Source organism: Mustela nigripes, chromosome 3, assembly GCF_022355385.1.
Source record: "Mustela nigripes isolate SB6536 chromosome 3, MUSNIG.SB6536, whole genome shotgun sequence".
Taxonomy (NCBI): Eukaryota; Metazoa; Chordata; class Mammalia; order Carnivora; family Mustelidae; genus Mustela; species Mustela nigripes.
In genome coordinates, this window is record NC_081559.1 from 158,921,682 (window position 1) to 158,937,044 (window position 15,363).

A 15,363-nucleotide genomic window follows, 5' to 3' on the forward strand; every position below is an offset into this window, starting at 1 on the left:
TTAATCCTGTCAGCTTCCTTTCATTCCCATGGTTCTCAATCCTGGCTATACATTATAGTCATCTAGGAAGCTTTGAAAAACGACACACTCACATACATACGTGTACCAGCATACAAATACTCTGATTTAATTTTATTTTTATTTTTTTAAATAATCTCTGTGCCCAACATGGGTCTTGAACTCACAACCCCAAGATTAAGAGTTACATGCTCTACCGACTTGAGCTAGCCAAGCACCCTTAGAGCTTCTGATTTTAATTAGTCTGGGCTGAGGCTCCAGTGTCTACTTTTAAGAAGTTTTTCAGTTGATTTTAATGTGCAGCCAGGTTTCAGAATCACTGCCTTATACTTCGTGTGTGTGTGTGTATAAATATTTAAGAAAAGAACATGTAACTAAGGAGAAGTGCTCATATTTTTAGTGGGTGAGTATTCTGAGTACAGCAGAGTATGTGCTGTTTTCCTGTTTGCTCTTTTGTACTTTCTTTGAGCAAGTCATTCTGCTGTTGAAAGCATCAGTAATATATAAAGTTCAAGCCTACTCTTAGTTTTTAAATTAAAAGTCATTCATGGTGGTCATGTCACTTTCAAGAGTTTTCATTTTTATTTTTAAAGCTCAAGCTATTTAGAGGACAGTAGGGGATAAAAGGAGTGATAAATATAAGCCAGGCAATCAGAGAAATTTGAACATATCTCAGTTTTATCAGTTTTTAACCTTCTTTTCTTTTCTTTAAGTTTCTTCAGGATTGAACGAAAACCTCACTGTAAATGGAGGAGGCTGGAATGAAAAGTCTGTAAAACTCTCCTCACAGATCAGTGCAGGTGAGGAGAAGTGGAACTCTGTTTCACCTGCCTCTGCAGGCAAGAGGAAAAGTGAGCCATCTGCCTGGGGCCAAGACACTGGAGATGCTAATGCAAATGGAAAAGACTGGGGAAGGAGTTGGAGTGACCGTTCAATATTTTCTGGCATTGGTAAGAAGTGTTGGAAATTTTTAAGTTCATTTACAGTTGCTTCTTTCTGGTACATTTTGAATTTTTGAAGAATGAAAAAAAAAAAAACCCATGAGTAGAAAATAGGAGTAAAGCTATACAGAACTAATAGTAATAACTAACTCATTCAAATCCTTCACATAGAGCAAAGTGGGAACTAAAAAAGTCAGTAGTAGCTTTACTTAGTGTTCTGACATACTTTTTATCTGATTATCATCCAATTATCAGTATAACTAAGGGGTATAATTGTGTGTTTTTGGTGATGTTATAAATGTAATGTGTGAGCAGACTTTTTAATTAATTTCAACAGTTTTTCTGTTGAGTTTAAATAAGAATAATAAAAGTAGTTTACAGCATCCACTTTTATACTGTTTCACAGTCTGCAAAATGCCTTTTTATAATTAATTTTTCCTCTTTGGTTTTAAAGATACAGACAGTAATTGAGAAGTTTATTCTTGTTGAAAGCTATCAAATAAAAAGCAACTTAAATTCCAGTGTGTGTGTGTGTGTGTGTGTGTGTTACAGAAAAGTCCATGTTTAATATGGAAAACTAAAGAGAAGGAAAACCGCACTGTTCTCACACCACCCAGTGACAACCACTGTTTTTTAATTTTTTAATGGTCTTTTTTTCCCATGTAGTTTTTTTGGGTTTTGTTTTGTTTTTGTTTTGTTTTACATAATCTAAAATGGATATGCAATTTTATGTCCCCCCACACACACACACACTTAATATAGTAACATAAACATTTTCCTATTTGTATTTTATTTATTTGAAAGCCCTATATCATATAAGCATAGCATATAAATTATTCAGCTATTCCCACAATATCAAAAAAATTTTTTCTGTTTTTTAACCATTGTAAATAACATTGAATTGACTATATTTTGGGTTATTTCTTTAGCATAGAGTCTTGGGAGTGATGTTACTGGGTTTAAGACTATAAACATACAGTGCTCTATGACATGTTGACAAAGTATTTTCTAAGAGAGTAGTTCTAATTTAGCATCAATTAGTGATGCTAAATTGTCAGCATCAATATGAGTGCCATTTATCATGTGCTGACCAAGACTGGGTATTCTTATTTAAAAAATCTTTTCTAACTTGATACAAAATACATAAATTGTTCTGGTTAACTTTTTAAAATCAGTAACGAGGTTGAATATTTTTCACAACTTTCTTGATCATTTCTATTTTATGAATTGTCTATTCATGTTCTTCGCCCATTTGTCTAACGGCCTCTTGTTTGTTTTTTTTTTTTAATCAAGTTGTAATTCCCATCGCTTCTCGGCCTTTTGGCTAAGATCAAGTGTAGAATCAAGTTGTAATTCCTTGTATATTAAATGTACACTTTTTTCTGTTGTGCTTGTTGCAGATACTTTTGTTTTAGTTCTTTTATTTGGGAGAGTGATAGACACTACAGGGTTTTTAGTGGTTAAGTGGAAAAAACTTTCTTCCAGCGTTATTTGCTTTTCCCATCACTTTTAAATCTAAGAAGACTCAAGTTGACTATTGTCCCCAAGAAGCCTACTCTAGATCTACTGACAATTATTTTTAAGTTTGTCTTTCCTTGAAATGTCCAGAAATTGTGTAGAAATACCAAAATTTGTTTGGAAGAAGACAGTCCCTCATTCCCAGCCTCATTTTCCATAGTGAGGAAAGCAGAAATGTCTGTGCTTTAAAGCACCCTTTCATATTTAACAAAAGATCATCAGATTTTTATCAAGTAATGTTAAAAACTATGGCCTTTTCAGATATTTGCAATTTACTTATAAAAGCTACGTAGCATTTTCCTAATTAGGACATAAATTAGATGGTTTCTGCTTAGTGGTTGCTACAGATAAAATTAAGCATCAGGTTAGAGTTCCTTCCTGGGTGGATTTGTACCTTTGTTGAAATTGAAATGGAACTATATTAAATTGGGTTTATAGTGAATCTCTAAGAAAAGACTGGTATGACTGGTCTCATGGATATATATATATATTGCTTAAAATACTCATTTATGTTTGTAAGAAAGATCTTGAAAATGTTGAGGAAATAGTATAATACAGTGGAATGAGTGTGGACTAGTAGAAATGGACCTATTTGGAATGAATCCCTGTTTTCCCACATAATAACTTTTATGGAAATCAGGCTTGGTTTTTTTAACCTTAGTTTTTTTAATCATAAAGAAGTCCAATGTATGAACCTCCTATTTTAATAGTTGTGAGGATTGGCTGTAATGAATGTCAAGTACCAAGTGCAGTGCCTGGCTCCAAGTTGTAGCATAATTATGGTAAATAATAAGGTAGCTTGCTAAAGTGGAGAAAGACATAGGCTTTGGAAATCAGCTTAAGTTCCAGTCATGGGTCAGCTGTTTTTTGGCTGTCAGAAAGTACCTTAACTACTCTGAAATTGTGCCTAGCAGGCTTACACTAAGGATTAGTGTTTGGTATGAAGAGCTTGGCCTATAATAGACATCCAGTAAATAGAAGCTATTGCTGTATTGTCCTAATTTCTAAGGTTATCTTTAAATATTATTATCATAGTTTAAATCTGTACGTATCTTTCAACTTTTCTTTTGCAAATTGAAGGTTCCAAGTGACGTTCTTTATTTTAACAGCTGCTTGGTCTAGTGTGGATAGGGGAATGAATACCTCTGAACAGAATTCTTCTTTTGCATCTCTCACACTTAACTCTGCTGTTTCTGGTATGTGAAAACAGTCTTTCATTTAGTTAACAAAAGAATTTCTGTTTAAATTCTTTTTAGCTCATGCTATTTGAAAAATAGTCAAGTACTGCTATCAACATAAATAATATATAAAGTAGCAGAGGCCTTAATAAAAGGGAAGAAAAGAAGACCTAAATTCTTAAATATAGGTGGCTTGGTTCCTTTCTCTTGTGAAGATAGTTAGATTCTGTGGCCTAACATTACTGAAAGTTCTTTGGCACACAGACAAATAAAAAGAGAAGGCCTTCCCTTCAGGCTCATGATACTTTTCTGTTACTAGCGTATTTCTACCTTACTTCTGCTTGCAATTTCTATTTTTACCTTTACTCGTTATGAGTTTACATGTAAGCCTTTTAGGTTATATAGACCCTCACATAATAACTCTACTTAGAGTATCTGTTGATTTAGAAAATACAGTGTTACTAATAATCTGTTATCATTTCAGCATTACTTAAATGGAGGTGCCTTTTATTAATCATAAAGAAGTCCAATGTACTTAACAAATACTACATAAATGTGGGAGGTGTTTAGCTTGTAACCTTTTGTTCACTGTGGAATTCATGGACCCAGTTTACTAATTAGGTAGCTCCACAGTGTCTGGAGTCACTAGAATGAGAGGTCAGCAGACTTTTTCTCTAAGGGCACAGTAATAAGTATTTTAGGCTTTGTGGGCCCTGCTGTCTCTGCGGAACTACTTAGTTCTGATACTATAGCCGGAAGGCAGCCAGAGAGAATACATGAACAGATGGCTGTGTCTGGTTTTGAAATACTATTCTTTCGATTTTTTTAAAGTCATTTGTAAATATAAAAACTGATCATGGCTCATGGGTCACACAAAAAGGGAGTGTTTGCATTTGGCCTGTGGGTTGTAGTTTGCCAACCCCTTGCTCTCATAGACTACATTTCAGTTCCAGAGATAGGAATTAATTGCCTTTCATTTGATGACTTGGCATAGCACAGATGCTCTTCTCTTCATATATTCAGGGAAAGAGAAAGCAGCATGGGCTACTAAGGAAATAGCAGTAATGTTACTCTGGTGCTTATAGGCAGCTAATATGCTAATAATACATGAGTTTATAGTGTTATTCTACTTGTTTAAATTTATATTTAAAAATATGTAACTATTTTAAGTGTGTAACAAGCCATTATATTAGTGGAAGGCTGGTAAGATCATCTTTAACCAGGTGAAAACGTGTAAGTTAGGAAGGACTTTTATAAGAGGTCATAATTGTATATAAGTCTTTTATGGTAACTGGTTTTCTTAACCATTTCTTTGTATCAGTGGCTCTGAATCCAAAGTGAGTATCAGAGTCTCCCAAGGATTTTAGTACATGTGGGAATTCTGATTCAGAAGGTCTGGGGTATAGGTATCCCTGAAGGAGATTCCTGCTTTTATGTTTGCATTCTAAAATGAATTTATAGCTGTAGAACAAGGATTTTTGACCTGGTACCGATGAATTTCTGTGCCCCCAAAATTATCTGCAAAATTTTGTGTAAGTTCTGGACAGTAGTCCGTCACAGCTTTCATCAGATTCTAAAGACTGTGTGACCCCATTCTCACCCCACCTCCTCCCCAAAAATGAAGACAGAAGGAACTTAGAAGATAATAGTCTCTTCTCTTTAAGTGCACCTGAACTTAACTTGATCTCTAAACCACCAGCTTCCCTTCCCTCTGTCTCACCTCTCTAGATAATCATGTTTCTTTAACTTTTTCTTAGGCAGAACATTCCCGCAAACCCAGGTATTTTCTAGCTCTCTCTTAAGGTTCTCTCAGGTTATAGGCATATCCTGAAACATTCAGGATTTCTTTTATGCTTTTTTATTTTTCATTAAGAAAAAAATAAAAGAACTTTTTTTCACCTTGAAATTTGTAGATTATCAGTTTAAAATAGGTATTATAAAAGACTAAATTTAGTGGATTGATACTAAGGACAATATATACTATCCAATCAGTTAATTCAATCAAGTGATTATCATGCTTAATCTGAAATTACTCTCAATTCTACTTTTCCTTAACTCTTTTTCTAATGTCTGAATTTTTCCTTTTAGGGGAAAAAAAAAATTAAACTCCGTGTACAAAGTATAGAACTATTGTTATAAAGCATCATTAGAAAATTCCATTTTTAATTTTATTGCATTCGTTTTCATTTAAGGGTCTACTGCTGAGCCAGTTTCTCATTCTACCACTTCTGATTATCAGTGGGATGTTAGCCGTAATCAACCCTATATCGATGATGAATGGTCTGGGTTAAGTATGTCCTTTTAAAATTATGTTTTTGTTTTTGTTTTTTCAGAATTTTCTTTCTAGCACCCTAAATTCATGCTTTATGTTTTAATTTTAATCCTAATTTTCACCTCTTAGGCCATAGTAATATAATTTAATACTAAATGTGTATACTACTTGTAAACTGATGATTGAATATCTGTAGAATTTAAATTTATACTTTTTGTGATTGAGGCAATATTTAAACATGATGTTTTCTTATAGTTGTTCTGTAGTTTTTATTTTAAATTTTTTTGTTTTAAATGAATGTTCTGCTTCTCTTAATTTTAGTCTAATAGAATGAATATAACATATAGGAATGGCTTTCAATTTGTGAGGTAATGCAAGTTACGTATTATAAAATCATTTTCTTAGCCTGATTCCCACTGGAATCTTAGGAAGGTTAAAAACAAGAGTTAGTTTTTTGTTGTTGTTGTTTTTGTTTTTTTTTTAAAAAAAAAAAGGAAGAGAAAAGAAGATGGATTTTATGTTCAGAGAACTTACACCATCTTCACCTTAAAAAAAACACAACTGATAAGATTTTTTTCCCCTGCAACTTCAAACCTCAAAATGTACTCCTTTCTCAGAATTTTTACAGCCATCCTTTTATTTATTTAGCATTTGTTACCTTGTGGACTTCTCCACTGTTTGGTCAGCATGTGTGGGGGTAGAAATTCTTGAAGAATATCTTGTGTTTCTTCAAGTAGAGTTGAAATGAAACTCTCTAAAACTAGGAACTTCCCATTACTCCTGGAGCCTCAGTACCTAGTGCAGTGCTTTATAAAACACAGGTGTTCAGTAGTAATAATGATAAGAAAAGCAAATAGCTGACTGTACCAGGCACTGGTCTAAGTCTTGTGCATTTTATTAGATTATTTTAATGGTTACAGCAGTTCTACGAGGTATCTGTGTTTTCCCCACACTTTCCAGATGAAGAAACTGAGGCAAAGGAAACTTACCTAACCCACACACAGCTAGTGGAGGAAATGGTATCAGACTTGGGTAGTCTGACACCAGAGTTCATGCTCTTAAAATCTCACCACATGGTCCAGCCTTAGTGATCATTGTAATCACGGAGGTAAATTTGCAATGCAGTACAAAAAAGTGGTCTGTAGACTACTTAGTCTCTACACATTCACTGAAGCACAATTCTTGCAGATTTAAGGAAGTGAGCTGGAAAGGGTAGATGAGGCCATAAAAAGCCTTGAATTGCTGGCTAAAGATTAGGGAAGTGGGGTTGGCGTGCTACCTGGGAATGTATTTCCTACTTCTAGTCCTTACTTTAATACATAGTACCTCCTATGGCTTGGACTTCAGCACTTACCTTGGAATCTGGATAATTGAGCTGTAAGATGGAGCAAATAATCTGTCCTATCTACTTCTGTAGATCGTTGTGAGGTTTTAATGTGGTAATGAATGAACATCAAAGCTTTTTGCAGGGCGCCTGGGTGGCTCAGTGGCTTAAGCCGCTGCCTTCAGCTCGGGTCATGATCTCAGGGTCCTGGGATCAAGTCCCGCATTGGGTTCTCTGCTCAGCGGGGAGCCTGCTTCCCTCTCTCTCTGCCTGCCTTTCCGTCTACTTGTGATTTCTCTCTGTCAAATAAATAAATAAAATCTTAAAAAAAAGAAAAAAAGCTTTTTGCAGATTAAACAGTACCATGTAAATCCCTAAGGTATTACAGGATGTGAAGATAACGATTATGGGGGAAAAAAGTCTGTACTTTGGGAAGAATGGTCAGCTTTGTGCAGAATAGAATTGAAGAGCGATTATAGGAATGCTAGAGAAGAGCAGCGAGGCAACTGGGGGCTGAGGCGGAGAACATCCAAGCCATCAGGGCTCTAGGTTTCCCTGCCTGCACAGAGTAACTCCACTTTTATCCATTTTAGAGTTCTTAATGACATGGAAAACACGATTGGCTGCTAATATAAAAGACTGAAGAAAAAGCATGTATCCACAGGACACTATTGCAAAATAAAAGTATCAGAAACACTGTCTTTCAGTGGTTAGGCTGTTGGAAGTCTTTTAAGTCCAAAGTCTCTGTTTTAACCTCATTTTTCTCTGTGAATTTTATTTTTTGTGTTATCATCTTTAATGTGGCTAATTTTGATACTCCATGAACTTAATTATTCCTTCTAAATTTACAAGATGCATGACTCGGTATTTGAGATAACTAATCCACAGAGTATGTATATGTGTGTGTGAATGTACACACATACGCTAGCTTTACATATAATAGTGTGATCTGATTAAGATACTGACCATCTGGTTTGAGGCATAAACATCATTACCTGACAAAAAGGCATTGAATTTACCCAAATGCTTGAATATAAAGTTGATTCTAAACTACAGAAGATAACATTTTTTTAATTCATTTTTTAAGATTTTATTTATTTATTTGACAGAGAGATAGAGAGCACAAGTAGGCAGAGCAGCAGGCAGAGGGAGAGGGAGAAGCAGGCTCTTCACCAAGAATGGAGCCCGACGTGGGTCTTGATCCCAGGACTCTGGGATCATGACCTGAGCCGAAGGCAGCCACTTAACCGATTGAACCACCCAAGTGCCCCAAGATAACATTTTTTTAAAGAGAATGTTGATTTTATTAGTTGTCTTGATCTTTGTAAAGGAACAACATCATCATAACCCCTGTAACAAGTCCGATTTTGATAGGATTTTGTTTTTGTTGGCACACCAGAGCGAATGAATTTGCTGCAGCATAGTTAAGGGGTTGAGAGCAAGCGTTTGAGGACCAACTGCTTGGGTTTGAATACTTAGCCTTTACCCTTAGACAGGTGCGTAGCGTGGTCATTGTATGCCTCAGTTTCATCATTTGTAAAAAGAATACTACTTCTCCCACAGCTGTGAGAGAATTAAATGATAAAATATATATATAGCACCTAGAACACTGCCTGATTATACAGTAAATATTCAATCAGTGCTATGGTGCTATTGATATTCTTCTGGGGCAACATTTGTCTACTCAGTGGAGTAGTACTGTCTGAACACTAGAGTCTTTCTAACATAATTGTTTTGTTGAATTATAAAGTTAATACTAAAATAAGTTATGACCAAAAACGACTGACAGCCATTTTTTTTAACTGAGATAAAATAAGTGATTAGCTATGAGATGCTTAAACCTAAAACATTAAAGTCCCTTACCATTTTGAAAAGACACTAATACAGCTGTTTGAAAAGATATCTGCATACCAATAGGAGAGTTTTGAGAAATGAAAAGTTAATCTGTTTATAAATGGAGAAAACTATCCAGTGAATTAAACTATACTGCATAGTTTCCTTAAAGGAAGTTTATTAGCATATTAGGCCCATGAATCTTAAGAATTATGTGTTTAGAAGTCTCTTGGTGACAACTTTTATGTAAGGTGATCTCTTGATTTATGAAGTAGTTATATTTGATCCCAATTAATACAAAAACAAGCAAACAAACCTGAAATCAATAAACCTGGGAAAAAATCACCATATACCTTTATAAAGCCAATAGAGATTTGTGCTTCTCTTAATGTTCTTATAGAAGTTAAACCATAGGTTGCTGTCATTCCCCAACCTTTTTGGTTATCTAAGCCTTTGAAAAAGTAATGTTATGAAATACTTTACTAGATATTTACCTGTTATCCCTCCACACCACCATGTTTATTAAGAAAATATTTTATGTTAGTGTATTGCCCACCCACCTATGTAAACTTTTTTTCTTATAAAAGAAAATAAAGTGTCGTTTCCAGCCAGCAGCCTTAGAGACCTGGCTTATGGAGAGCAGTTTTCCAAATCTGCATTTCTTATTTGTAAGGTTTAAACAAAACCTGTGACATTCAGGTCTCCTAACAGTATTCTTAATGAATGCTTAATGTAAGATGAGCAGTTGGTTCCAGATGTCTACTAGATGTCTCTATACTTGTAAAAATGATTTCTGCATTACGACACACCAAATGTATCTTTCTGAGAGATTTATTGGGATTGTAAGAAATTTTGGGGGGTGCCGGGGTGGCTCAGCCAAGCTTCTGCCTTTGGCTTGAATCATGATCCTAGGGTTCTAGGATTGAGCCCCACATTGGGCTCCCTGCTCTGCGGGAAGCCTTCTTCTCCCTCTTCCACTCCCCCTGCTGTGTTCCCTCTCTCACTGTCTTTCTCTGTCAAATAAATAAATGAAATCTTTAAAAAAAAAAAGAAAGAAAGAAAGAAAAAAAGAAATTCTTAGTTGTGTATGCCTGGTAGCTTAGAAACTGGCTCTCTTGTTAATGTCCTCAGTGCTACATAAATGCGGCACCTACCGTTCATTGAGCACATACTGCATTGCTAAAGCACTGCTTTAGGTTTATCTAGTATAATCTTCTCAGCCATCTTGTAGAGTTAAGTGTATAACCCACGAAGATAATGAAATTTGACCCATATCACATAGTTAGAAAGTGGTAGATCAATATTCAGATGTAGATCTGGTCGACTCCAAGCTCCATGCTCTTAACCCCTGTGTTAATACTGTGTTCTGCTGCCTGTGCATTCCTGCTCATGGTACTAAAATTAGGAAGGGATTTCCTTTATTGTAACATACTTCATGGTTGTCATCACTTGTTCCATGTTTTTCCTCCACTAGACTATCAATTCTTATGTTTTCAGTCTCTCTCCATCCTCTACTAGTTTAGCCCTTCTTCTCCCTTTCCATACACCTGTGACAGAAAGTCTCACTCTGTATGTAAATGTCTCTTGTACTTACCTATTTTCATCTCTGAATAGATAAGACCAGGAGCTCCATGTTGGTGGGGGGGGTGGTGGTGAGGGAGTATATTGTACTAATTTTTGTATGTCTAGTACCTACCCAGCTCAAGTTCTAGTATATCTTAAGTGCTTAATAAGGTGAAATTTCTGTAATTCCACTATTAAGATATATCTCTTGTTACTATATTATTTTCTTCAATCTCTTTCTCATATAAATTTGGGATCATGTTTTAAAGACAGTTTTGTCTATTTTTTTTCTGTGAGCATTTTCTCAGGTCATTATATTCTTCCAAAACACAGGTTTTTAAAGCCTTCATGAGGTATCATAACACCTCCTGTTTAAATAAAAATATTAGAGTTCACATAAAGAAATAAGAATAGCAAAGAAAATAAGAATCAGGCAGATGTCATTCAAGTTACTAAAATGGAATACAGAGTTACATAAGGCACACCATCCCAAGAATATATCAGTGAAATAGTATAGAAATTCCAGAAACAGACTGAAGTGTATGTGAAAGAATTCAGTAGTTAATAAAAGTAGCATTTGACATTAATGGGAAAAGCTTGGATTTTTCAAAAAAAAGCACTGCTGGAATTACTTGTTCTCCATTTAGAAATAGAGCTTAACTCCTATCATCTTTAAACCACTGGAAATGAAACCTGGCTGTAAGTAGTGATTGCAGAAATAGATATGGAAGCATTTCTGAAATCCAGGGAAAGGAGAGAAGAATTGACTTTGAGAGCTGCTTAACCAGGATAAAACCAAAGACTATTTTATATTTTACCCTTTATAGAATAAGCAAGTGATAGCTTCCCAAAGGAGGTAAAATTCTTTGCCTTCTAGAGTGAAAGAAAGGAATCTGAAAGTCTGGAATAAAAATTTACTCTTGAGGGTAGATGATAGAAGCCCTGAATATGACTTGGATATTTTGGAATTATCAAAGTAGCATTGAATAATCTGGAAAACGTAAGAAGGTACAGATTAAATATTAAAGTAAGAAGGGGTTACAGCCATTAAAAGTCATAAAGTAATTATTTCAAAAAAAAATAGGAAATTTTTAGAAATAGAAATTACATATTCTGTCATGACTTGATGAATTCGAAGAAGAACCTAATCTTAAAAAGCTCCTAAAGAGGGGAGGAGGTGTAGTGTAAAAGGACGGATGGGGGGCATAATTTTGGCACCGCTGTCAAAGATATGTACTGATGTATACCCTAGAAAATAAATCAAATACAAAAATGGAATGACCAAAGGGAAAAAATGACCAGGAACCAGACCAAGTTAAACATAAACAGTACAAAGAGACCAAATTCAGGAGGTTGATCACAAAGGAATTAGAGTGAAATTAAATGGGTAATTCTTAAGTTTCCTAGAGTGTCTTAGGAATTCCATTTGATTAGCCATATGATGTGCCTAGCACAAGTGGGGCAAAGGTTTTTACCTTCATATTACTGGGTTTTCTTCTAGCTCTTAAAATGTGCTTGGGAGAAGGAAGGAAGAACAATAGTTTAAAATTATAGCTTAGTTCAACATAAGGAATCTTAGTTTTTGCATTTTAGTTTTTGACAGAAATGATAGATACCTAATTCTCACTGTTAAATTTTAGATGGTCTGTCTTCTGCTGATCCCAGCTCTGATTGGAATGCACCAGCAGAAGAGTGGGGAAATTGGGTAGATGAAGAAAGAGCTTCACTTCTAAAGTCCCAGGAACCAATTCCTGATGATCAAAAAGTGAGTAAAGGCATTGGCAAGTATGTCTATTTCTCTGTGCACCCAACTATATTATAATTATTAGGGGTTACATTCTGTATTATAAATACATCCAGTGGTAGAATTGTTTCCGAGCCATTCTGATTTTATTTGCTTCAATCCTTATGCCTGCATGCCTTCTCTGTATCACTGTTTTCTCTTTCCACAAATTACCAAGGTCTCTGATACATGGAAAGCACTATTAGGCACTGATAAGAAAACACAGTTCCTCTCCTCATCAGAATTAATAATACATATTATAATATATCAACTCTTAGTGTGTTTAGAGAAGAACAGATTGGTGGCCAATGAAAGATTTAGGAAGGCTTCATAGCAACAGACAAGATTGAGAACACCATGAAAAAGCCATCAAGGCAGGAAAATAGTAAATCATTTAGTGGAAAGGTAAATAATACACATTTGTGGAATCAGTTGATGAAAAGTACGTTCCTTCTAGACTATACGTTCCTTAAAGAAAGGGACCATGAAGTTTTTATTTTTGAGGTTTAGCAACATGCTTGGCACTCAGTAAATAAATAAAAGGAATGATACATACCTTGCCACATTTTTGTAAAATTTTATAAGTGATAACCTGTCGACAGCTTTTAAACTAGGAATAACCTAATTATCAGTAGGGTTAGGAAAATCTGGCTGGATGCAGTGGAAAGAAAGCTTGGGAAGCTATTTTGTACTATTTTGGGGTAAGTGTTAAAGATGCAATTACATGAATCGGGTAGGAGATAATGAACTAAATTGATAGCTTTGAAAAATAACTGAAAGTGGTGTTTACTAGAGATACAAAACTGCTGATCAGGGCGCCTGGGTGGCTCAGTGGGTTAAGCCGCTGCCTTCGGCTCAGGTCATGATCTCAGGGTCCTGGGATCGAGTCCCACATCGGGCTCTCTGTTCGGCAGGGAGCCTGCTTCCCTCTCTCTCTCTGCCTGCCTCTCCGTCTACTTGTGATCTCTCTCTATCAAATAAATAAATAAAATCTTTAAAAAAAAAAAAAAAAACTGCTGATCAGACTGCGACTGGTTGGCTATAGGAATAAGAGTGAAAAGTCAAAGAGTCTCTGAAGATTCTAGGGCCGTTAGTATTCAACAAATACTAATTGAACATCTGCCATGAGTCAGGTATTAGTTAGTGGAGAAACATAAATAAGACACAGTTACTGCTGGGGCGCTTGAGTGGCTCAGTGTCTTAAGCCGCTGCCTTCGGCTCAGGTCATGATCTCAGGGTCCTGGGATCAAGTCCCGAATCGGGCTCTCTGCTCAGCAGGGAGCCTGCTTCCCTTCCTCTCTCTCTGCCTGCCTCTCTGCCTATTTGTGATCTCTCTGTCAAATAAATAAATAAAATCTTTAAAAAGAAAAAGTCACAGCTACTGCCTTCAAGGAGCCTACAGTCTGGCTAGCGGGGAGAGGAAGGAGACCAGCACATCAGCAGGTAAAAATCCTGTTACAGAAGGTCTTGAGGGTTAGGGAATCACTTGGGAGTTTTAGCAAAAGCATCCGAGAGGTAAAAGCAAAATGTGAAACAAAGAATAGTCAGAAATTGAACTAGAGAGGGAGGTAGGGACCAGATGATAGAAGTTCTTGAATGTCGGGGCGCCTGGGTGGCTCAGTGGGTTAAGCCGCTGCCTTCGGCTCAGGTCATGATCTCGGGGTCCTGGGATCGAGTCCCACATCGGGCTCTCTCTGCTCAGCAGGGAGCCTGCTTCCTCCTCTCTCTCTCTGCCTCTCTGCCCACTTGTGATTTCTCTCTGTCAAATAAATAAATAAAATCTTTAAAAAAAAAAAAAAAGAAGTTCTTGAATGTCATATTTAAAGCCATGGATTTTATTCTATAAGTAATAAAAGGATTTTAAGCTGAAGTGTTTTTTTCTAATGGGTTATACTGGCAGCCCATGTAGAAAAAGGAGTGGAGGCATATGTGAGAAAAGGCAGGAGGACCAGTTTAGAGCTTGCTTAGTAGTCCATGGCAGTAGTGGTAAGAATGGTACACGGAAAACAGAACAGACTTGAAAAATACATTGAGGGGCACCTGGGTGGCTCAGTGGGTTAAGCCGCTGCCTTCAGCTCAGGTCGTGATCTTGGGGTCCTGGGATCGAGTCCCGCATCAGGCTCTGCTCGGCGGGGAGCCTGCTTCCCTCTCTCTCTCTCTCTGCCTGCCTCTCCATCTACTTGTGATTTCTCTCTGTCAAATAAATAAATAAAATCTTTAAAAAAGAAAGAAAGAAAGAAAAGAAAAATACATTGAAATTAAATCCACAAAACGTATGATTAGAATTGAATGTCATCAAAATCTCCTCAAAATGAAGAGTCATCAAAAAGACTTCCAGGATTTTAGATTGGATAACTGGGAAGGTAGAAGTAGTCCTCCCAACAGAAAAAATAAAGGAGCAAAGGCTAGTTAATTGGGAAGGGTAGTTGGTTCCATTTAGGGTATGTTAAATGCAGAGTCTTTTGTTGAAATGCCTAAGAGAAGTCGGTTTTGTGCCAGGTTAAAGCTCAGGGAAAAGATCTGTTGGGACATTATCAGTATCCAGTTATTAAATACTGTGAGAGTAGGTGAAATATTTAGGAAGAATCTGCATACTTGAGAGAGCTGTGGGATGAACATAGGGATCTGGGAAACTCCCAACATTTAAGGAGAAAAAAACCTATGAAAGAGACTGAAAGAAGAGAGTTCTGGGTCACAGAAACTGAGAGTCTTGCTCCCTGGTAATTAAGAACAGTTTTATTAGAAATCTTGGACCAGGGACACCTGGGTGGCTCAGTGGGTTAAGCTGCTGCCTTCAGGTCAGGTCATGATCCCAGGGTCCTAGGATCGAGTCCCACATCAGGCTCCTTGCTCAGCAGGGAGCCTGCCTCTCTCTCCACCTCTGCCTGCTTGTGTGCTTTCTCTCTCTCTCTTTCTGACAGATAAATAAATAA

The 15,363-nt window shown here is 36.3% G+C and overlaps 1 protein-coding gene and 1 pseudogene across 4 annotated transcripts in view; both read left to right on the forward strand.

Annotated features, from left to right (window-relative positions):
* MTDH (metadherin) overlaps positions 1–15,363 on the forward strand; it is a 60,182-nt gene that overhangs the window by 29,888 nt on the left and 14,931 nt on the right. For 2 of the 4 annotated variants that reach the window (XM_059394910.1, XM_059394907.1), the window contains exons 6-9: positions 732–968; positions 3,587–3,673; positions 5,848–5,946; positions 12,288–12,412. In XM_059394910.1, the coding sequence (XP_059250893.1) occupies positions 732–968; positions 3,587–3,673; positions 5,848–5,946; positions 12,288–12,412 (548 nt within the window). The remainder of the gene's footprint in view (positions 1–731; positions 969–3,586; positions 3,674–5,847; positions 5,947–12,287; positions 12,413–15,363) is intronic. The other 2 variants (XM_059394909.1, XM_059394911.1) reach the window with 2 other exon arrangements.
* On the forward strand, positions 2,264–2,340 carry LOC132014630 (U2 spliceosomal RNA; annotated as a pseudogene).